This window comes from Castor canadensis, chromosome 13, assembly GCF_047511655.1.
Source record: "Castor canadensis chromosome 13, mCasCan1.hap1v2, whole genome shotgun sequence".
Lineage (NCBI taxonomy): Eukaryota > Metazoa > Chordata > Mammalia > Rodentia > Castoridae > Castor > Castor canadensis.
Genome location: NC_133398.1, coordinates 4,223,025 through 4,245,811, shown reverse-complemented (window position 1 = coordinate 4,245,811; position 22,787 = coordinate 4,223,025). Strand labels below are relative to the sequence as shown.

General features: G+C 43.3%; 1 protein-coding gene across 6 annotated transcripts in view; it reads right to left on the bottom strand.

Annotated features, from left to right (window-relative positions):
• Nucleotides 1–141: 141 nt before the first annotated feature.
• Nucleotides 142–22,787, bottom strand: part of Tsc1 (TSC complex subunit 1) — a 50,947-nt gene continuing 28,301 nt past the window's right edge. For 5 of the 6 annotated variants that reach the window (XM_074052911.1, XM_074052909.1, XM_074052910.1 and 2 more), the window contains 15 exons: nt 19,549–19,724; nt 18,530–18,642; nt 18,114–18,225; nt 17,642–17,760; nt 15,603–15,672; nt 15,056–15,160; nt 14,222–14,780; nt 12,863–12,906; nt 12,081–12,247; nt 11,070–11,252; nt 9,751–9,861; nt 8,952–9,074; nt 5,921–6,108; nt 5,674–5,835; nt 142–5,256 (listed from right to left, as the gene is read on the bottom strand). In XM_074052911.1, coding sequence (XP_073909012.1) covers nt 4,740–5,256; nt 5,674–5,835; nt 5,921–6,108; nt 8,952–9,074; nt 9,751–9,861; nt 11,070–11,252; nt 12,081–12,247; nt 12,863–12,906; nt 14,222–14,780; nt 15,056–15,160; nt 15,603–15,672; nt 17,642–17,760; nt 18,114–18,225; nt 18,530–18,642; nt 19,549–19,724 — 2,749 coding nt within the window. In that variant the 3' untranslated portion in view covers nt 142–4,739. The remainder of the gene's footprint in view (nt 5,257–5,673; nt 5,836–5,920; nt 6,109–8,951; nt 9,075–9,750; nt 9,862–11,069; nt 11,253–12,080; nt 12,248–12,862; nt 12,907–14,221; nt 14,781–15,055; nt 15,161–15,602; nt 15,673–17,641; nt 17,761–18,113; nt 18,226–18,529; nt 18,643–19,548; nt 19,725–22,787) is intronic. The other variant, XM_020170682.2, reaches the window with a different exon arrangement.

Here is a 22,787-nt window from a genome sequence, read left to right as displayed (position 1 = left end):
CTGTTTACTTGTTCACACCCTCCTCCAACCACCCAGATAGCCACTGCAGACCCAAGGTTTCTGTATCTTTGGACTACTCCTTAACTCCAGCAACAAGCCCCCTAAGGCCAGCATAAATCACTCCACATCACCTCAGCAGAGTAGTGCAAAACAATAAATTTTTATTTGTTCACAGTTAAACACAAGCAACTGCCTTGACATTTCAGAACATTCTAAGGACAGCGAACCCTTTGATTCCAACTCCCATTCACTGAGATTGTACCATGTTCTCTTGCAGTTTGCACTTATGGCATCTGATGTGGATTATTTGACATGCTTTTACGATCAAGGTGGGAAAGTTCAAACCTTTGGAAAAGAGGTGACTTCCTTCCATTTCACTAAAAGCAGTCAGTTTAAAAAATCTGGTTCTTATCACTGATGGGACCCCTTTAAACTGCAAGTGAGCCACATACGGTTCATCCATGATTGAGTTATAAAGCTAGATTATGTCTTAGCAAAATCTGTTTCTCCGTAATGCATTTGTGGTTCATAGAAGTCTTCTGAAGAGTAATCACTGATTCTTCCTAGTGCAAAATTCCTGCTGCTTCTGTTTAAGCCAGGGTGTGGTGCACAGAGCAGCTCGAACTCTTCCATTCAAACACTGTGTGAGGTGGGGAAGCAGGGGGGAGGGGTTGGTCTGCGGTCCTTGAACTCCTGGGTCTCCTCTAAAAGATCTATGCCAATGGCTAAAACCAGCCTATTTATCCTAGAGGGTGAATAATGTTGAAGCACGGGGAAGGGGCACAGAGCTCCTTGGTCTTCATTAACTCATTTTGAGACCCAAACTGTTGGGGGTGCAGGTTTCTCTAACAGCTGCAGCCCCTCTTCTCTCAGACTGCAGGGCAGTCCAGAAAAGATGGGAAACATAATTTCCAGGGCACACTGGGGAGTTACAGATGTAGAAACAAGCCACATGGGAACAAGGGTCACAGCAGGGATCAGTCCCTGACCTAAGCTTGTTCTTTTACCTACAGAGAAAAATTAAATCAAGGACAATCAATGACTACAGCAATCTGGGAGAGGGGACAGGGCAATGCCATATACTCCCAGATGTAAACTGATACACAAACATCCTCTGACTGGATACATTTTCCAACCCTCACTACAGGTCACTTTTAGAGCATGGACCTTGGGAGTGAAGATGCAGCAGATGGACGTGCCATCTGGGTCACTGTGGGCAGAATAGCTTACTTCCCAGTGAGGCAGATTCTGCCTGTTGGGGCCAGGCTTCTTCCAGGACCACTCTCTGAGAGCACCCAAGAGGATGGTAACACTTCATCTGCACTGCAGTGTAAGCCAAGCCTGTGCAGTGCCCTAACCCTCCTCCAGCCTGCTCACAGTGCTTCCTGCCCTTACTGCTCAGTAAGGACTTTCCTTTGCTCTTCAGTTCTTTCTGGCTTCACACGGCAGGTTCTAATGTTTGGTGGAAATTCCCATTAGCTGATCACAGCCCATTTTGGTTGTTATTCAGCTTTCTATCCTTACTGCCAATCTGAGTGATGCGGTCCAGTTCACAGATCCTTCCATTCCATGGCCACTATGGGTATCCTCTGAACAACTGCTAACATTTTCTCTTTCTGCACAAAAGCACTGGGAACTCCACATGCCTGCAAATGGCCAGAGCCTGGTATTTGCTGCCTGTTGTGCTGCTTCTGCTCTGGGAGGCACTGGCCTTTGGCCACAGCAGCATGGGGGTGGGGACTAATTTTTCTAATTGTCAGTGGCTTCCAGGACTTTTTTCCTGGGTGGTGACAGTTTACCTTCTAAGAATAGTTTGGATTATTTCCCCCAACCACATCACATACAGTAAGAACCTTCTACAGCATACTCCCAAAGGTTTGGCAGTGTTCTTTCCTGAAAGCTGTCTGCAAACCTGGAGAGGTCACTGCCCACCCGCTCTTCCAAGCACTCAGCTTCCAAGATATCTCCTAAAATTTCCTGAACTAATTTTCTCATGTTCATAACCACATATTTCTCCTGCTCCCACAGTAACACATTTTATAAACTTCCTGTGGAGGTTCTATCAGAAAGAGGTGTGTTGATGGACTGTGATAAGTTCAAGAGCTCCTTTTCTGGGCATCTTCCTCCACCACCTTCCTGCTTCTCCCCACCCCCAAATACTATTGCAGAGCTCATTTTAAACACAGTCCATGCTGGAGACACAGACCCCAGGCTTTTTGGGGCCTGTCTGATGCCAGTCAAGGGGAATCTGGGTAAGTTACGCACACTGACCACCACAGCACTGGCTCCTGGTGATTTTAAGACAGAGGCTGTCCAATTCCAACATTCTACCTGACTGCTTAACCAGTTTCAAAGCTTGTCTTGCCCATTACACCAATTGTTCTGGTATCTTTACCCAGGCCTCAATTGCTTGTCTGGAGCTCCAATCACTGCTTGCAGAACAGTCAAGTGACCCACTGACCTTAGGCAAGTCTATGGCCCTCAGAACAAAAGCAAGTCTTATTATTAACCCTCGAGTTCTTCTAGACAAAAAATACTTAAGTTTTTAGGTTGGGCAACTTCACCATGACTCTAGGTCTCAATTCCCCAATCTTAGTTGAAAAAATTTTATAGCCTCCTAGAATTCAAAGGAGCCCTAGCTGAGCACACCAGGTCTCCTGGGTTGTACAGTAGTAGACGGACACTAGAAAGGAGTACTGTGTCAAGAGCTGGCGTAGGGAATGCAGAGTCTCAAGCCTACACCTCAGTCCATTTTACCATGCTGCCTCCTTCCTTTCCTATGTTTCACCATCCATCCATTTTAAAGTGTTCTTTTCTTTCTTACATTGGCCTCCTTTCCTTTGCCAGTTAAGGAGAAGGCTTTGTTCTGTGGCGCAAATCTTTGGGCCCCGGAGGGGGAAAGCACTTAAAACCAGTTTCAAAAGCTAACCTGTAACATTTTTCTTTCCTTCCTGAATTTGTTCATACTGTCCTTTCCTAAATCCAGGAAACTAAGATATATTGGATTTTAAGCTTTCCTTTGGACAAAGCTGAATTAAAAGTGTAGCACTACTAATATTCCACCCTGGATATCCAGTGGCAATGGCCGGGTGTCAGTCAGTTACACCTGAAATTCTGGCCTCAAAGGGTCTTTAGCTCAGTGGTTGCCATGGTGACATGAAGTCTCAAACTGTCTGGTTGCCTTTATAGTTAGACATACTAGGATATTTACTGCCACACTTAAGGAAAAAAAAAAGACTTTCACCCTCACATACTGGAAGCTTCCATATGCAGAAAGATTTCGTACCATTACAGTTTCTTTAACGTCTTCGTGGCTGAACCCTTCTATTCTTTTTACATAAAGAATAGAAACAGGAAAACTAAGCTCACTGGCTTTTTTCCTGCCAAGTCTCTCTTTGCCTGGGCTGGAACACCAGGCAACAATTCTTAGGCTTCTAGCATTTATTTCAGGAGCATGTGCTGAGTTTGGATTATCTGCTGCCACCAGTGTTCTGACTGGTGTCACCTGGTGATCATATGGGGCAGCCCAGTGGGTGCAGGCATTCAAGACTTCATCAACACCCTCCTGGCCTCTGCTGAGTTGCTCCGCCATTCCTAACACAAGAAAGTGTGACAACGTGCTCCAGGAGAGTCGGTCCTAAAAGTCAGAACTGGTGTGAAAAGCTGCTACCTTTTTGGTGGCCTGGAACCTAATACGAAGCAACCCCCCAGCCTGGGAAATGATGGTCACATAAGCTCAAGAAATGCCGAACCTTCACAGCCTTTTGGCCGCGTGTCACAAAACAGCTGACACAAACAACAGGTGCATGTGAACTCAAGGGAGTCAAACAGGTCAAGGGTTGAACCAATGGCTAGCTAGACGAGACCAGCCCAGAGGTGCATTTCCACATATGCAAGACCTTCTAGAGCACCTCTCCAAGTGACCACTACTTGTTGTCTACAGAGAACAAGACTACCACCTACACTCATCTGTGGGTAGCTTGGTACCAGCTTTTAAGCCTACACCAAATAAATAAGAGGTAGTGGGGGAAAGAAGGACGAAAGTTTTCCCAAAGGGCAAGGAAGTGTGGCCTCCACAGTGCCAGCTAGACTGCTGAAACAATGGGCATTTGTTCACGCACAACTTTCCAGGAAGCTTATCAGAACCACCAAAAGAATGTAAGGGCAAATGAACCACTGTTTTTCTACATCAACTGCTTTAGATGCTGAACTTCAGAACCAAAAAGCAGTGAAAAGTCTCCTGTAAAAGCTTTCACATGAAGACAGCTTTGCAGGCTACGTCCTCCTAGGAGAGACAAAATTGGACTTACCTGCAATGCCACCAACTGTCTGGTCTAACCAAGAGCCACTCAGTTATCTGAATTTCAGGAAAGTAGAGAGTGGTGTGTTGGACTCAAAGATGAAATTTGGCCTCATATTGCACAGGTTCAAAGGACTCAACCATTTGAGGGGAAAGGAAAATAAAGCTACTGAGGAACACACACTGGCCCTCAATTAGTACACACTGCTAGGTAAATGAAAGATAGGTTTGGGGGTGAGTTGAGGGGAAGGTTAAGAGGCATTTCAGTGTCAGATCTAAAAACCATTCTGAATTCGGTCAGCTGTCCAATGGACCTCTGTCCCATTTCCTCTGTGTGAGAAGCCACTCAGACCCTGGAAACAGGAGAGCCTTGAACATGCATTCACACTTCCTGTTCTATGCCAACAAGATGCGAGTTAACACTGACTGGCCCTCCTCCTTAGCTGTGTTCAAGATGAGTCTCATTGTAGTCCATGATACGGAGCTGCCCAACACTGTCCGGGGTTGGGGGAGATGGGTGAGGGCCGTCTAGGTTCAGGGGACTCTGGACTTCCATACCCAAGTCTTTGCCCAGTTCTGTCTTTAGAGTCTCAGAAGGGCTACTGATGGTCATGCTGTCCTCATCACACTGGCTCTCGCTCTTATTACGAAACAGCTCTCGGGCCTTCATGCCCAGGAAGCTTTTGGAACTGGGAAGTGAACCAACAGTTGTAGGGATGCTGGTGGAGGGCTCGCCCACAGAAGTTTCCCACCGACTGCTGAATGGGCCTGCTCTCTGGCTTGTGGGTTTCTCTGGGGTAGAAAGCTCACTGCTGCTGCTGCTGCTGCCTCCAGCTCCTTTAGCTCCACAACTGCCTCTGGTACCACTGGGTCTGAGGGTCTTGGTCTCACCATTGTGCCCAGATGCCTCTTCATTGTGCCCTAAATCTGAGCAGCCGTCATTACAACAGTCAAGCCTGTAAGATATCCAAGAAGGAAAAAAAGAGCTGATAACTGTGGCACCCAGGTGGGAAATGTGGGATTACCCAGACACTTGCTCCCAATGAACTTGAACTCTGCCTGCTCTGTTTTATAACAGCAGACCCAAGCAAGAGTCTCATTAAGAGAAACCTGAGTCACAGCTAGGGATCCTGGATGGCAATATGCACTATGCAATGCAAACAGCAGATCAAGTGACTCAAGGCCAAGAACTGAAAGTGGGAAGACCACTGGGCAGGTGAGGAAAGGTAAGCAAGGGCCATTTTCTGAAAGGAGTAAGCTGTGCATCATAGCTCTGACAGGTATAAATGCCACTTCCAAGGCCAGTAAACACAGTCCTAGCTCTGCTAGTGGCAGCTTCATGGCCAAGGCCATGGTGTAACTCTTGCTCCTACCTTTCTTCCACTGCTTCCACTGCTTCTGCTTTTTCCTCTTCGAGTTTTTGTAGGAGGTCATCTTTCTCCAACCTGCCATACAAGTCTAAGATCTCCAACTCAAACACCCGGGTGATCCTTTTTTGAGCCTCATACCTGCTCTCTGCAGCCAGCAGTTGTTCACTGAAAGATACAGACACACCCAGAATACAGGAGGTTCCACTTCATAAAGAGTCCATCACTGCCCATCCTTTCCAATGAAAGTTACCTTGCCTGGCTCTTGACATCCTCCAGATATTTCTTCTGTTCCAGAAGAAGGTGGTCTTTCTTGGCCAGAAGAGATTCCAGTTCCAAAATCCGTTTCTGGGAGGTATCGAGCCTCTGATTCTGCTGGAGAACATGGCTTCTGTTCTTTTCTAGTTCTTTGCGATATGCGGCTTTCATCATTTCTACTTCCTAAAAAGAAAGGATTGATGTTAATAGAAAATGAACATGCCTTATCCACTCCAAAAAACAAAACAAAACAAAACAAACATCTCCATAAGCATCAAGAAGGCATGGTACACAGAAGAAATATGAATGAGGACAACGTTCTAGAAAGCAAGCTGGTAAGGCATTAACACAGTGAGCCTTCCTTGAGATCTATCCCTAAGGAAATCATCTAAAACACGAGTAGATATTTTGTATGATAATCACCACAGCAAATTTATAAAAGTAAAAATCTAGAAACACACGAAGTCTAATGTCAGAGAAGCAATTATGTAAAATATATCATATTTTTCTAAGGAGATGGTATCAGTCAAAAGCAGGTGAGAAAATTGTATGAATGGTATGGTTAACCATGCAAATATACACATTCACAACACCCAAATGAAATATGCCAATATTCCCAGCCAAAATTTTAATTTGGTACTATTGTAGGTCATTTCATTTCTTTTTAACCTTTCTCCCTCTTCTAATATCAGCTGAGGCAAAGTTAGAGAAGGTAACACAATGGAGCAGGTTTGTCCAAGAGAAGCAACACTTGTAGGTTGAGTCCCCTGACAGGTCTGTCAACCATGCCAAGGCAGATGCTGGCCTGCAGCTATAATACTTTTCTAACAGCATGTTACATCTGCAGGCCCTTGCATGTGGGTGTTTACTGTGGTACAACAAAAAAGTTGCCATACATTTATCTTTCAGAAAGGTAATAAACCCTACGGAACAAGGAGGTAAGTTTTCACCAAGGCAGCCCAGCCTTGAAGCTGACCAGTAAACCCAATGTTTCCAGGGTGTAGAAAGCAACAGACTGAAGCTCTGTATTGGCTGGCAGATAACACAGCCATTCCAGCTGGGCTGAATGGCTCCAGACTTCAGCACAGGCTATGTGAACATATCTGACTTTTGTCATAAGCAACAACCATCAGCCCTCTCCATCCATGGACTCAAGTAACCCTAAGCGGAAAATATTTTTAAAAACTATAGCTGTACTGCCAACATGTAGACTTTTTTTCTTGTGATTAGGCCCTAAATAATACAGTTTAACAACTATTTACATACCATTTATACTGCATTAGGTATTTATGTCATCTAGAGATGATTAAAGTAGGTATGAAGAGATGCATGGGTTATATGCAAATACCATGCCATTTTATGAGGGACTTAACTATCTGCAAATGTGGTTATCTGTATGGGCTCTGAAACCAATCCCCCATAGACACTGAGGGACAACTGTACTTATTTATGGGTAATCACACAAGGTATCGAACCAGGAAGGCCCATGAATTCTTAGTACTCCTCACCAGCCCAAACAGTCCTTCTCCACCTGACTCTTAAGACAACTGCCCCTCCTCCTCTACTGGCCTAAACAAGAGAGTAACCCCAGCTCCAGGCCCAGAGGCAAATCCTGGCTGGCTCAAGGCCATGACAGGGCTGTAAAGAGCACCACTCAATTCTAGCCAACAAAGGAAATGGGAAATATGCAGTCTCTGAGAAAGGTTTCTTAACTGAGAGAGACTAGTAGGAAGAGACACTCTCCTCTTCCTTGGGACATCGTAGTATCTGCATGGGTCTCCCCGCACAAGGAATACACACCTGATAACTATGAGTGTGGTACCCGAAGGACAAAGCTGACAGAAGGAACGGAAAGAGCTGCCTCCCTGATGCTGTCCCTGAACTGCCAACTTGACCAACCTGGAACTCACCTGCCTTGGGAATTCTTGTCAAATCAAACAACCAAATTCCTTGATAAGCCAGTGTAGTTTGTTTTCGATTGTGATTTACAACAGAAGGCACCCTGACTAAAACAAGACAGCATCATCACCCCTGTTTATGAACTGTGAAACAGGTCCCACAAAGGAGATGTGGCTGATCAAGATCCCAGAGTTTGAAGATGCCAAACAGAAGCCCATCCCACAGAAGCCTGTCTATCTACACTTCTCTCTGGAGGTGTCAAAAACATGTTTCAGCAAGTTCTTTCGGTGGTCTGTTCACCACCTTTCTTCTCCCAAAACTATTTATAAGTGACAGTTGGTTTCTAGAGAAAGTTCCACTTTAACTTCCTTCCAGAGGGAGTCTGAATCTGAGGCTGAAAAGAGCTGAGAAAGAGCAACTCAACTATGAAAATTACGTATTCCCAATTCTAAGATGACTCTCTCCATTTGGTCAAAAAAAAGACACTTTACAAAAGTATAAGCCCAAGAAATCCTAAAGGCCCATGTGTGATGGAGGAGCTAGTGACAGGAAGTGTCTGAGAATTTACTATTAAAATTCTACTCCCAACTCCTTCACTAACATCACCCGAGGCTATTGGTAAAGTGACACGAAACTTCTGTCTCAACACCACTGGCGAGGCACTAATTAACGTACAAGCATCTCATTGCTGGCCTTGTTGCCAGGACTGAAGGACCATAGGTAGAAACTAGATTCAACATGAAAAGGAGGAAAAGATCATACATATACTGGTGTGCACCAGTACACACCACCCAGTCCTGAGAGGCACGTTTGAAACAGAATGGGCTCCTGTCCTCTTCTCTTCCCCTTTCTCTCTGAAAGGAAATGGGGAAGTGAGGGAGAGAAACACCTTCATACCTGCTCTGCAGCAGGACTCCATTTCAAAGCCACCCAGCAAGGGGATACATATGCAATCACTTGATGGCTGGACAGTTTGCATTGCTAGACCCAGGGGAAATGGAGACACTGCCATTCGGTCTTTTGGGAAGCAATTCACGAAGCCGCTCTATGTGACATGCTGCCTGGATCTTCAGAGCTTTTCCACCTCTATGCCCCGCCCCCGCCCTCCTGCCCACAGGGCAGCATACCTTTGTGGTGTCTGAGTGCTTGTTCTGCAGTTGTTCCAAATACAGCTCGTTGACCTCCCCAAGCACCAACAACTGCCTGTTCAAGAACTCCATCTGCTGCTGGACCGACTCACTATTTGAGAGCTAACCAAAACATGTAAGTGAAAATTCAACACCATAAAACTAGCAAATGGGCATTAAACAGGGAGCCTGCAAGGAGCACAAGAGTTCAAAGCTACGGCAGAATAAACAACTCCCATGGTTTCCCATTCCCTGGTGTCAGGGCTAGTGGGGAAGAAGGCACCCAAGGGGAACAAAAATGTATAGAACTGCACTTCCAATGGCTGTGCAAAAGCACACATGCACTCCGTCAAAACTGACCACTCACAAGACACTGGAGCAGAGGGATAGGTCATGGGATAAAGATCCAGGGGAAATTACCTATTCTTGAGTAAGTGACAGAGAGTTCACCTGATTTCAAAGGGGGGGTTTTACAGCCCCAAAACCTTAACAAACTTTTGACATTTATGTGTGCAAAGCAGTAAGAAAGGGTTCCACAGACCATCTGTGGCCCAGGGCTCAGTGGATATCTTGGTGCTATGGGGGCTATTTGTGCAATGAAGGTATCTGGCAGCACCCCATTTCCTAACCACTCACTGCCACTAACAACAAAACTGTCGCTAGACATTGCTAAGTGTCCCCCGGAAGGTGGGAGGGGGGTAAAATCGCTTCCTGCTGAGACTCCAAAAGAGAGACACCCAAGTAATGTACCTGTCCAATCTGCAGGGAGAGAGTCAGCAGGTGGTATTTCAAGTCTTACCTTTTGAGAAACCTGACTGAGCAGCAGCTCGGTGTGACACACCTTGTTGTTGGTCTTTTTCAGCTCTATTCGCAGCTCTGCGATCATGTTCCTGCAGTCTTCCAGCTTTGTCTACCCAAAGAGATGTGTATGTGAAATTACGGCAGCAATGGCAGGCCAGACCACCAGTCTGTCTGGCCATCCACCCATGCAGATTTGGGAACGCCCCATTCCTCAACTGCTTTCCTTTTCTTTAGTTTGCTGCATTTGACTTGTTTTGTTTTTGAGATTAGGGACTGTAGCCCAGGTTGGCCTCAAACTCACAATCCTCCTGCCTTAGCCTCCTAAATTCTGGGCTAACAGTTGTGAACCACCAAGCCTGACCTATTATTTGACTTTTTAATTTTAAAAAGTCATGGTTGATTTCTGAGTCCCTTATTATTTTAACAACAGGAAAAAAAAAAAAAAGAAGACCTGATGGCTGCAGTTCCCAAACTGTGTGCCAAAGAGCCCTGGGGCTATGCACAGGGATGTTTTGCTTTTTTGAGGGACACAGCGCCATCTGTGGGACATCATGTGAACTACCAACTAGCTGGAGGTGATGGGCGGGTCAGCAGATGTTACTGTATGCTGTGGATGATGCCTTATCTTGGGAAACCTGGTACTTGGTGACTACTATGACAAAAAAGCACTGTGAGAAACCAACGGGAAATAGGAAATGAGGGTTTCTACTGTATACTCTGATTCCAAACTCAAGATACTGTGTAGTACCAACAAGTTCACATGGTCTGAATAATTAGTTATTTCAAAATGAAATTTAAAATAGTTTAAATGTATGTGTATTATTTTCAAACAGCTATTAAATCATTGAGACATCAATACTCATTGAGTTGTTCAGATCTACTTAATTAGTGAAACTGTCAAATGTTTCATTTTGCTTGAAAGTGCTAGGCACTAAGGGAGCTAAGAATGGTTTTGGGTTTTTTTTGGTGGTATGGGATTTGAACTTGGGGCTTCACGCTTGCCAGGCAGATGCTCTACCACTTGAGCCATTCTGCCAGCCCTTCTTTTGTGTGAGTATTGTCGAGATACGGTCTTGCAAACTATTTGCTGGCTTTAAACCTTGATCTTCCTGATCTCTGTCTCCCCAGTAGCTAGGATTACATAGGTGTGAGTGTCCAGTGCCCAGCTAAGATCAGTAAGATCTGACATGAAATATACCTGCCATTTCAGAGAGCAAAGTATTCATCTCAGTTATGCCAAACAAGGTGACAACACTTAACATTTCTGCCACCTCTGGGTTGCTTCATTCCTTCTCATGCCTGATGTGCAGTTTTTACCTGCAATTCCTGGCTCTGGTTGTAGAATTCTTCTCGGTCATGTTGTAGCTGTCTGATCTGGCTGTGCAGCTGGGTCACCACAGTGTCACGCTGCTCCTGAAGCTGACTGTATCTGGCTTGCTCTTTCTGCAGACTCACCTTCCATATCTGGATATCTTTCTCTTGTAACTTCAACTGATCTTTCTGGCAAAGAGCAGAGATACTGTCACTTTAGATACCATCCAATATGGGTAGTGATGCTTGAGACTAACACACACTGTGAACATATCCTCAGCAGTCATGTACCACTTTGGGACCCAGAGTCTGAGGGCTCTCTACAGTCCTACTTGGCTTTACATCAAGGTTTTCCAGATCTCATGTTAGCAAATGGATCATTAAGTTGCTAAAAGAAATTTTTTCAGGCATCAGTTTGCTTCCAATGCTTTCATAAGTCCTCACCACCCGACTGGAGAAGACCTCTAACACATGGCACTGATTACGTTCACTACAATGCTGTGCCTTTACCTAATGCTACCATGTATGCCCTGCATGGATCCAGTGCGCACTGACAGGACTTCTTTTGACCATCACAATTTACAAAGTAGGGGCTATTATTATTGCTGTTTTATAGAATGAGTAACAAGGCTTCAAAAGGCCTAATTACTTCTTTAAGATAACGGTAGAGCCAACATTCAAACTCCAGGTCTGACTGGCTTTACACCCATGACATCATACATGCTTCAAGTCTGTGCCATGAAATAGCTTTAAGAGAGCTGGCTTCACACTGGGAGAAACAGATACTCTTTTGGCCCTTTTATCATCATAGGCAATTGAAAGCAACACAAAAGTCACTTGCCCCCATGGTTTCTGAGAGTTGCAAGGGAATTCTGAGATCTGGCACATGTGAACCTCAGAGACAGTGAACTTGACTGGGCCTAACAACTCTGACCTTGACTGGCTGTTGCTCTTTACAGGCTGCCTACCATCTGATACAACGCACAACAGTAATGAAGCCCACTGCCCCATGCTCACCATAGCAGCATTGTGTTCCTCCAGAGCAGCTGCTCTGATCACCTTTCTCAGGAGCCGCCTGTTCCGAAGAGCATGTTGTTGCCTCTTAAAACGCTCGTAGTGTAACTGGTTGTGCAGTAAAAGCAACTGGTCTCGGAGGGTGCGGATCTCATCTGAGGGAGGAGAACCTGATTTTAAAAGCAGAGGGAGGGTGGCAGAAATACCTTTTACACATGGTTCCATGAAGCCCCTTCCCATGTGCCTTAGCTTAAGAAAAGCAACTCTATCAATAACAGTACTCTGCAAATGACCACTTGGGTCCCAGCAAGAGCCACTGTTAGGAGAAGGGGAAGAATTTTCTAGCTGTCTCCCTTTTAAAAGAATGCAAACATTATGCAATGGGAAGACGGTTCTAGGACTAGCTTTCCTTCCCCCTCAAACCTGAACATACACAGATATTGCAAAGTCCCTTCTCTGCAGATGCTTCTTCACTCCTTGTGACGAAGTCTCCCAGAGAGACTCCCTAGCACATTCATGTCACTTAGTCTTTTCTAGGGAAGCTTGACATGAAGTCTGCACTTCTTGTATTTCTTCTCCCAAATGCACGGTACTTGTTTGCCACTTTTCAAAAATAGGAAATGCTGACTTTGCAACACTTAGGGTTCTTCCACCAAGCAGATTAGCTGGTTGGAGCAGGAGCCAAGGAGAGATGCTCCCTAGGGGCATCTCCTTCAAGGACAGAAAAAGGGGCAAGCAAGCAGGAACCAATGGAGCTGGATGTGGTGCTAGATTAACAACTTTACCTCCAAAATGGGTCCAGTCCACAGACTTGCTGGGTAAGGACAATCTGGGAAGAAAATTTGGGGATAACGAAGTTAGTGATCTGACCTAAAAAAAACTTATCTGGACTTTTAATTGCAGCAAGATTAAATCACTTCCTTGTCAGAATCTGCAACTGCTTAAGAAAATTTCAAACTCCAAGTCAGCACGGAGTGGAGGGGGGAGTCTCACTAGACAGAATGGATACAGAATGGAGTAGACAGAATGCAGCATCTGCTGCATGTGACCAAGTCTCCACAGAAAAGGAGCTGTAGTACAAACCTCCCCACCTCAGTTGTGGTCTCAGGTTTAGCTTGCCAAGGACACTGAGGGGGAAAACACACTGCTACCACCCTTCTCTGAAGAAACTACTGTCACCCAAATGTAAGAAAAAAGCAAGTCATTTGTCATCCAAAGTATTACACCAAACCTCATTTAAAAGAGGAAGTTTAAATATTATAATTTCTATCAAATTCCACCTTAGGATATTATTAGCAAAAAGATTAAAAACTAAGAATCCCCAAGAACCTGTGTGGAAATGATAAAGGATTCCAACTCTGGACAGGTTAGTGCCTTATCTTTTCCCTGGAATACTCTGAAAAGGGTAATAGAAGATCTGAAAACAGTGGCTCAGATTTCTAAGAAACCTGTGTGCCTTTATGGGGAGGAGCATCAGGCCACCCAGATTTGCATAAAATGATGGTTTGCTCTTCTATCTAATGACCTATTATCAAAACAGAAAAAAACAATCTGTAATTAGAGAGGAAATGCTGTGACATATGTTCCTACATTCTTTGAGGTACCATATCCTCATAGCCCTTTTTTATTTTCTTTTTGGTGGTACTGGGGTTTGAACTCAGGGTCTCAGACTTACTAGGCAGGTGCTCTACCACTTGAGTCATGCTCCCCCAGACCTTTCTGCTTTAGTTTATTTTTCAGATAGGGTCTTGTGCTTTTGCCCGGGATCAGCAATGATCCTTCTACATCTGCCTCCCAAGTAGAGGGGATTACAGTCATACATCACCATGCCTGGCATAACCCCATTTTTAACCTCCAATTTTCAGAAAGCAAATGTGAACACATTTGAGTATTCTCACAGAATGGTGGCACAAAATGGCTTATATTAAAAAGATTCACTTTGAAACAAAAAGCAATCTAGGAGATTCTCCAAGTACAAGTGCCCATGCTCCCGGACATTAAAGGCAACAGACTGGACAGACATTGACAAGAACACAAGAGAACCAGCAGCCTCTGGCTATGGGCGGGAAGGACATTTCCCGCCCATACCCTTGTGCTTTCTGTGCTTCCTAATAACCAAGACAAGGTCCCACAGGCTTACTGACTTGTTCAGTTCCTTGCTGTGTGCGTCTGCTCCCTGCTGTATCAGCCTGTCCAGTACTTCCATTGGGGAGGTAGAGGGCACATAGTCTTCCTCAGGGCATCCTTTCACTTTCTTTAACAGCTCCTCGGTCTTCTTGCTGACAAAGTGACGGGCAGTCTTTGGCAAGGCCACCTCAAAGAGATGATCGTATGGGGGAGGTTGCCCACTTCCAAAGCCCACTCCCCTCCGAGGAGGAATTTTGCAAGGGCTGGGAGTGAGAATACTGGTCTCCAGAGAAGTCTGGCGGTCCCTATCCCCAGCTGGACTGATGTCAGCACTGCCACAGGGTATGTCAATGGGAGTAAAGGCTTGCTTTGGTGTATCGAGCCCACGCTTGTCCAGGGAGGAGGGTAAAGGCTCAGGGTTCACACTGGAGCCCCGAGTCCCAGACGATGCTGAAAGTGTCTTCCGCTGAGAACCAGGGAGACTGTCTCGGTAGAAAGGAGAGTCAAAGCCCCCTCGAGGAACCACAGGATCCGCCTCTGTGGTGGTGATCTCAGAAAGCTCTCTAGATATCGCCGCTGAAAGGAGGGCGGGAAACAAGGGAAGCCCTAGTAAATATTCAATCAGGACAAGTCTGCACAGCTTGGGATTTTGTGCTGCCAAATACCAGTGCTACCCACAAGGCGTAAAAAGTGGCATGCCTTTACCAGGCATAGGTCCTAGGAAAACACACCCACCTTTTACCGTAAGAGAAGAAAAGCCAACTAAGCTTGTGAGTGCTGACTCTAGACTCCATTCTGTGATAGAATGGGGATTGTGTTTCATCATCTCATAGCAATCCCACATACATTACCTTCTTCCTTATCTTTTTCAATACTGTCTTCCTCAGAGGCCAGATCACCTAAAAACACCGGAAGATCACTTAGAGTAACGGAACCTTTGCTTCCAGGTAGCTCTTCTGAAGAGAAACAGAGACAACTCAGGTCAAAGAAATACGCTATCCCTACAAGTGTAAAGATGCTATAATTGGACACATCTGTTATTCTTCCTGTTGATCAAAGAAGGCTGGAAATGACTCTCTCTCCTGGGGCTACTACAGAAGATTGAGATATTATAAATCATCTAATCAAAAATAATCCTACAGAAAATGAAATTCTCAAGCCTTAATATCTCTAGTTTGACCAGTTCAAAACATTTAAGAGGTACTTCAGGGCACTAGCTTAAAGATTTTTGATGTGATGATTAGGTTGGCTTTTGGAATTCACACACTTGTTTCATATCTTTAGACACTGATGTTTTGTGATTTCAGAATGTCCCTGTTTCCACCTAACATTGTTTTTAAACATGTATCATCCAATTCGAAGAGACAAGTGAGGTCTATCATTACCCAGAGAGTTTACCTAATCCTCTGTCATTCGGAAGATGGTGCTGCCTATGTAGACACGGCCTTGCAGAATCTGTTCTCTCTTCCTAAAAAGATAAGCACCATGTATATCACACACTGAAAAATGCTGTACACATTCTCTAGTATACAGCAAATGAGTTTAAAGATAGCCTAGTGTTCTCAAACTGCTTGATCTCACAATCTCTTTACCTTATTAAAAATATAAAGAATTCCAGGAGCTTCTGTTTTTGTGGTTACATCTGCCAATTGTTACTATATTAGAAATTAAAACAAACTTTTAAAAACTTAAAATAACGAATCTATAACGTTAATACATGTATTTTTATGAAAACCAATTATATTTTCTGTAACAACAATAAATTTAATAAGAAGAGTAGAACTGTTTTACATTTTTGCAGTCTCTTTAATATCTGGCTCAATGAAAGACAGCTACACTCTCCTATCTGCTTCTGCGTTCAGCCTGATATGTATGTTGTTTTGACTGAAGTACATGAAGAAAATTCAGAGCCTCACAAATATGTGCTTTCAAAAAGTAAACACACGCTAACACACTTTTCATATAATTGTGGCCAGTCATCTCTGGTGTCGCACTGAAACTTTACAAGGGATGGTTTCCTAAAAGCTATGTTACAATGTGAAATCTGAAACCATGGCAGCTTTCCATATGTGGGTCTACCTTGCCCTTTGAATGCAAGTTTCATCTCTGCACGATTCTGTAACATCATATATTGGACACTCACTACTTCAATAAGCCATTTAATTCCTCCAAATGTAACACTTCATTATACAGTAACAAAAAACCAAAATTATTAAGTTTTTCAAGACTTTTCAATCACTTCCTGAAAATCTTAGGGAAGCTATCAAGCTCCTGGTGAAAGATACAAGTTTTTCAATATCCTAATTTTCACTTAAAATTTAAATTTTATCAGTGGCTATAAATTCTGCCAGTTGTTAACCTTGAAGTAACAGACTTGGTTCATCATTTAAGAAACTGCCTGTCATGATGAAACTCACCAAGCGCTGCCTGAAAAGGGGGAGAGATAGGGGACGAGAAATGGAAATATAATGGAGGAGTGAACTTTTCAAACTACACTCTATGCATGTATGGAATTATCCCAGTGAAACTCCCTTGTATTACTAATGTATGGTAATTCAAAAATAAAATTTAAAAAATTCTTAAAAACCTGTCAAATATCCAAGTCTGACTAGCTAGTTTGTCAGTCACCTATTTTCTTAAATAAAACTGGTGTTCCATGGGAAAACAAGCAGCTAGTTCAACTCCACTCAATCCCACAAGGGCCTGAGATGACCTTTATCCTTTGGTATGCAGTAAACATTTTTTTTTTCCCAGTACCAGGATTTGAACTCAGGGCCTACACCTTGAGACATTCCACCAGCCCTTTTTTGTGAAAGGTTTTTTTGAGATAAAGTCTTGCGAACTATTTGCCCAGGCTGGCTTCAAACTACAATCCTCCTGATAGCTGCCTCCTGAGTAGCTAGGATTGTAGGTGTGAGCCACCAGCATATTTCCTCTTTTGCCACAAAGAATATTAAACATACATATTCTCAAGAGCCCAGACTTATTCTACTGCTTAATTTAAAGTACTCATAAGGTTTTTTTGGTTTTGTTTTCCCTTTCCTTCTTTTAAATTGAAAAAACATGTTAAGGAAAAATACAATGCCTACTAGGCAAGCGTGGTACCTGTCTTGATTCATGATGAGGGGACACCATTCTACACACCCACTGCTTCTGTACCATAAGTGCAAATGCCAATGCAGTGGGAAGGGCTACTGACAGCTAGTGTTAATATGAAAGTAGGGCTGACCTCCTGAACTTCCTAAAAGGGTTTTGGGAATCAGGGGTCAGCAGATCACACCTTGAGAACTGCTGATGAGTCTATGTTCAATTATTCTGACTCAACCACAGCACATTTTGGGTCAGAATTCCATCTGGCATAAATAGGCTTCACAACATAAGGCTTGCAAGCGAGTTACTGTGCTTGGCAGAGGGATAGCAGATGAGCTGGTACGCACCTTCCTGGGGGGTGTGGTTGTGGCCTGGGGGAGTGAAATGTGTACATAGTCATCTGGATGGCAGATTGGGGCTGGAGGAGGAGAGGTTGCTGGGGTTCCCAGAGGAGTTCCTTTTCCAGCTGCTCAGAGACAAGGGCAAAAAATAAATATGAACACCGAGCCCAACTATTGGAAAATGACATTTTCTTCTCATTGTAACTATTATTGCAAATAAGCCTACTAGAATTAGCTTCGTGGGGATCTAGATCAGTCTCTCTCCTCATCCCACCCCCTCTTCTTCCTCTCTGTTTACTTTACTCATTCTGAAAGTCCCAAAAATTTGCATTAAGTGTCAAAAACAAGTTTATTATTGCCAAGTTTATTATAAACAAGTTTATTATCCCCTAAACTCACTATGATGTCTAAGAGAAAGTTCTTTCTATAAAAAGGCAGACCCAAACCAACCAATCAAATCCAGCTAAGACACACATACCAGTTGTGCCAAAGACTTTACTATAAGGGTGTGAGAAATCAGGCGGGACATTTCCAGGAGATGTTGGAGGAGTGGTCATGCCACAGACCATAGAAGGGCTCCAAAGAGTAGCCTGGGAAGTTAAGAAAGTACATCAGCAACTGAATACTGTATCCTCCACAAGGTTTACATCCAAAATTTAGTTTAAATTTAACCTTTACAACTGGAAAGAGCATCTTGTTAAAGCTTTATCATCCTGACTGTCTATACTCCAAGATGCACAAGTGGTAAGAGTAGCTTTGTTTGTATCAAGGATCCTTAAAAGGGGCTCCTGGAACGCACAGTGTGACACGCTCCCAACCACACACTAAATGCTCATCCAAATGGTCAGCTTCACCAGAAGGCAGAATAGAGAGGCACACTGCGTGACACCATACTTGCAGCGGCTCAGGTAACAGCCGTGTTGATGGGGAGCTCAGAGTCTGAGGTAGCTGCCCAGGTGCACAGAACGTCATCTGAGAGGTGGAATAAGGGGTAGAAGTAGCACTGCCTGAAACAAAAGGGAACACAGGGTACATGTGGAGCTTCAAATTATGCTGCCCTAGGCCAGACCATCCGTTAATACTCAGTTCTCTTAGAAGAACTTAAAAAGGTTCTTTTCTTTCTTTTTTGGCGGGGCAGTACTGGGGTTTGAACTCAGGGGCTTGCACTTACTAGCTAGGCACTCTACCAATTGAGCCAAGTCCCCAGCCCTTTTTTGCTTTAGTTATTTTTTAAATAGGCTCTTTCACTTTTTACCTGGGGCTGACCTCCCACATAGCTGGGATTACAGGCATATGCCATTGCCACCATGCGCAGTTTGTTTATTGAGATGGGGTCTAACTTTTTGCTCCAGCTGGCCTCGAACCTGGGTCCTCCCAATCTCCACCTCCCGAGTAGCTGAGACTATAGGCATGAGCCATACCAGTCATTAAAAGATCCTTTAAATGCAATTTAGAAGTGAAAGTTGAGGCAGGTTTGATGTGAAAAGGCACACTCTAGATGACAGCATCAGTGTGAGGCCTACAGCTAAAGCTAACATTTTAGTATGAATCCAGTTTAAACTGCCCAGCCTTATTCAAACTGTGTCAGTGCTACAGCTTAGCAGGCCTTATTCGAATGCCTACAAAGTCCAGAAATTCCCTTCTGACATGAGGCCTTGCTGTCAAGTACTTGACCCCTTTCATGCTAAGTGCTGAGGACACATCACCATTCTGTGAGTGTGCTATGAGGTACAAGAGCAAGGACAACTGAACTTGAAGGAAAAACTAATCAGATGAAATGCAAACCAATATTTCAAAATTGAGGTTGAAATATTTGGAGAAAAGTTCCTAGAATGTAAAATAACTCCTATTCTATGAAAAAACTATTAAACGTTAAAGACAATGCTTTTTCCAGAGACAAAGTCATTTTTTACCATAGCTATTCTGTGTGTGGACATAAGGGCTGGCGGTGCCATCAGCTGAACGATGAGGGAAGTGGGCAGAGAGCTGGTGAGACACATAACAGCCATCTTCATAGGCGGCTTCTGTGGGGTCCAGGGAGATTTTGGCACACTCTATTACAACATCATGAGTTTCTAGTTTCTTCCACCTAGAAAAGACAAGGGAAGTCAAGAAAAGCAAGTGTTAGCAAGTGTCCATCCAATCACATCAATTTAGTATTTAAGAAAACCAACTCAGTGCCAGCCATGGAAGTGTAATTAACAAAGAATGAGGCAGAACCAAGTATATGAAGAAGTAGCCACTCATCTTACAAGTCCTTCATACTTAAAATGGTTATATCAATTTAACAGAAATTAATTTCAAAGAAAAATGCCAACAACAAAGAGTAGGCAAAAGTCTCAATGTAACATACACTCTGCAGAGTAGCCACTGGGGCAAGCCTCCTTTGGAACAAAGGTCATCGAGAAATGGGGTGGCAGGGGCCTGCTGGAAAATGCCAGGCAGCTAAGACAAACCCATCTTGGACCATAAATATAATGTGAAAGACTCAGACTAGAGAGGACATTTAAAAAACTACCAAAGATTCCTGCTAAATGAGTCACAGTACCACTTCTAACAGTTTATCTTATGGAAACAGATACACATCAAGATGTACAGCATACTTTGTGACAGAAGAAAGGAAATAAGGCAGAGGCCAACCAAAGGAATATCCTCTACAGCAGAAATACTAGAAATACTAACACCATCATGCAAAGCAGTCTTTCAACAGATTACTTTCAACAGATTAGCAGGTGACAGAGGAATTATGTAAAGGAACTTTTGCAAGCCAAGGAAAATTCTTTATTGTGATTACAACTTTTGTCAAAATTTAACAAAAGAATGTTTTATTGTGTAGAAATTATATGCTGCACGACTAAAGTTGGTTTTAAAAATAATACTTCCAAGTATTAAATGACTCAGAATATAATCTTAACTGAAAAAAGGATACAAAACTATGCAGACAAATGCCCACAAATGGATCTGATAGCACTAAGTATTTAAATTAAAAGAACTAGAAGCTGGGGTATAGCTCAGTGGTAGAGTGCTTGCTTAGCATTCAAGAGGCTCTGGGTTTGATCCCCAGCACATTAGAAAAAATAATATAAAATGTGGAGTTATGGGCTTCCTTTTTCTTCTTTCAACTCTTGTATTTGCCAAAGACCTCACAAAGGCTCTAATAATTGGCAGAACATTTAATATATGAACACTGCTCAAGTATAAACTTACTTTCTTTTAAGAAACATAGCTTAACAGTCTGTGTGTCATAACTAACAGGGATTCTCATCTTCAGCTCCACATTTACAGGGAGGAGCACAGCAGCACTCAGAGCACTCCGCAGGTTTGCCCTAATGAGACACATCACGCAATGGCTATAGAAAGCTCATTAATTCTTCCAAGTTAAAAATGTGGAACTCAATACAGAAGTGAGGACATGCAAGGCATGAAGAGAACACAAGGCAGCTTCCCTGAGAGGCCAGCCCTTAGAGTTAGGGCTGCAGCACACTTGCTCCTCAGGCTCTCACTGCCACGGTAATGTGTACGGGGGGCAGACTGCTCTTTCCTCACCCTCAGCACAAACAGAAAGAGATTAAGTGAGGCGAGACTCAGGACGCATATGTACACATAAGAAGATTGATTTTTTAGAGAAGGAAATGAGAATCATAATAAAGGAGGAATATATTTAAATGTTTTAATTAAAGCAATATATGCACTATATTTCCTTGATTCTTAACTGGACTTTTTATATTTTAGTATCTTAGCCTTATCAGTTGTGGGTTAGTTTATTTGGCATTTTCCTTCTCAGATGTACATAAAATATAAGTGCGTTATATGTTCGGTGGAATCTTAAGACTCCAATGCAATGATTCAACGAAATAAGGTAGTTTAAAAAGGTGTGTTGGCACCTCCCTGTAATCCTAGTACTCAGAAGGCAGAGGTAGAAGGAAATGAGTTCAAAGCCAGCCTGGGCAACACAGCAAGACCCTGTCTCAAAAGAAGTCAGTACAGTAATAAAAGGTACCTCCATGCCTCTCTCTGGCAACAGCTTCCAATTCTGTTAGCTATATTTCCTTAGAATATGCTCTATGCTTTTCCTTTCTTGATTTATTAATTTTAGACTTCATCTATTAAATTCCTGTCACCATAGGTGAGGACCAAGGTCACTGCCATAGTCCTTTTCCTCCTCCTCAATACTCTCAGAAATTTCTCAGTCTTTATATGTAAGCACTATTCATTCACACCTGAGCCAAAGATAACACTATAATAGCATTTCCTTTCTCATTTGGTTTGTCCTGGAGTTGTAATTTGTTTCTTTTCCTAAATTTTCTGTGTGTTCACTGCCAATTTTTCCTAAACTTAATTCTAGGCTCTAAAACAATGCCTGATAAAATTTTTACATAATGAAATGCAAATATCTACTAGGATGAGACCCCTCCCCTACAGAACTCCCACTGGAGCCCTTACTCTCCTCCTACATTCTGGACCTCACCAGAGGTCTCTGTTATCCTGATACTTCACTCAACTACAATCCTAAGTCAAGTTCCAAGCTTCCTGAACTGTGTCTTCCTCCTCAATTTTTACCCTTCTTTTGGTAAAGCACATGATCTGTGGCTAGTTGAGAAGAAACAAGGAGGGTAAATTTTGAGTCCCGCGTCTCATACCTCAATATGTCTTGATTTGGTTGGGTACAGAATGCTAAGTTGAAAACCTTTTTCTCTCATCTTCGAAGGGCTTTAGAAGCTAACACCATTCTGATTTCTGATCCTGACTAAGTGTTTGGATTTTCTTTTTCTTTCTCTGAGAAGTACGTTTCTCTGGTATTATGAAATTTTACAACACTGAGACTTGGTGACGCTCTCTTGCTTTGACTGAGCTGTGCACTATGTAGCTCTTCAATCTAGGATTTGTGAGTGTGTGTGTCACTTGGGATCAAATCCAGGGCCTCTAAGAAATGTTTTGTATTAGCATTTCTTTTACAATTTCTTCTACCAAAGGTTTCTCCTCTTTTTAAAACCTTTTTTTTCTTTTCTTTTGTATGCTGGAATTTCTGCACTTATCATTCAAAATTTCCTCTCATATGACCCATCTCCATCCTTTGGTTCAGCTTTCTGAGATAATCGACTTTTTTTTCAATTCTCTTACTGAAATGTTTATTTGGAGCATCATTTTTAAT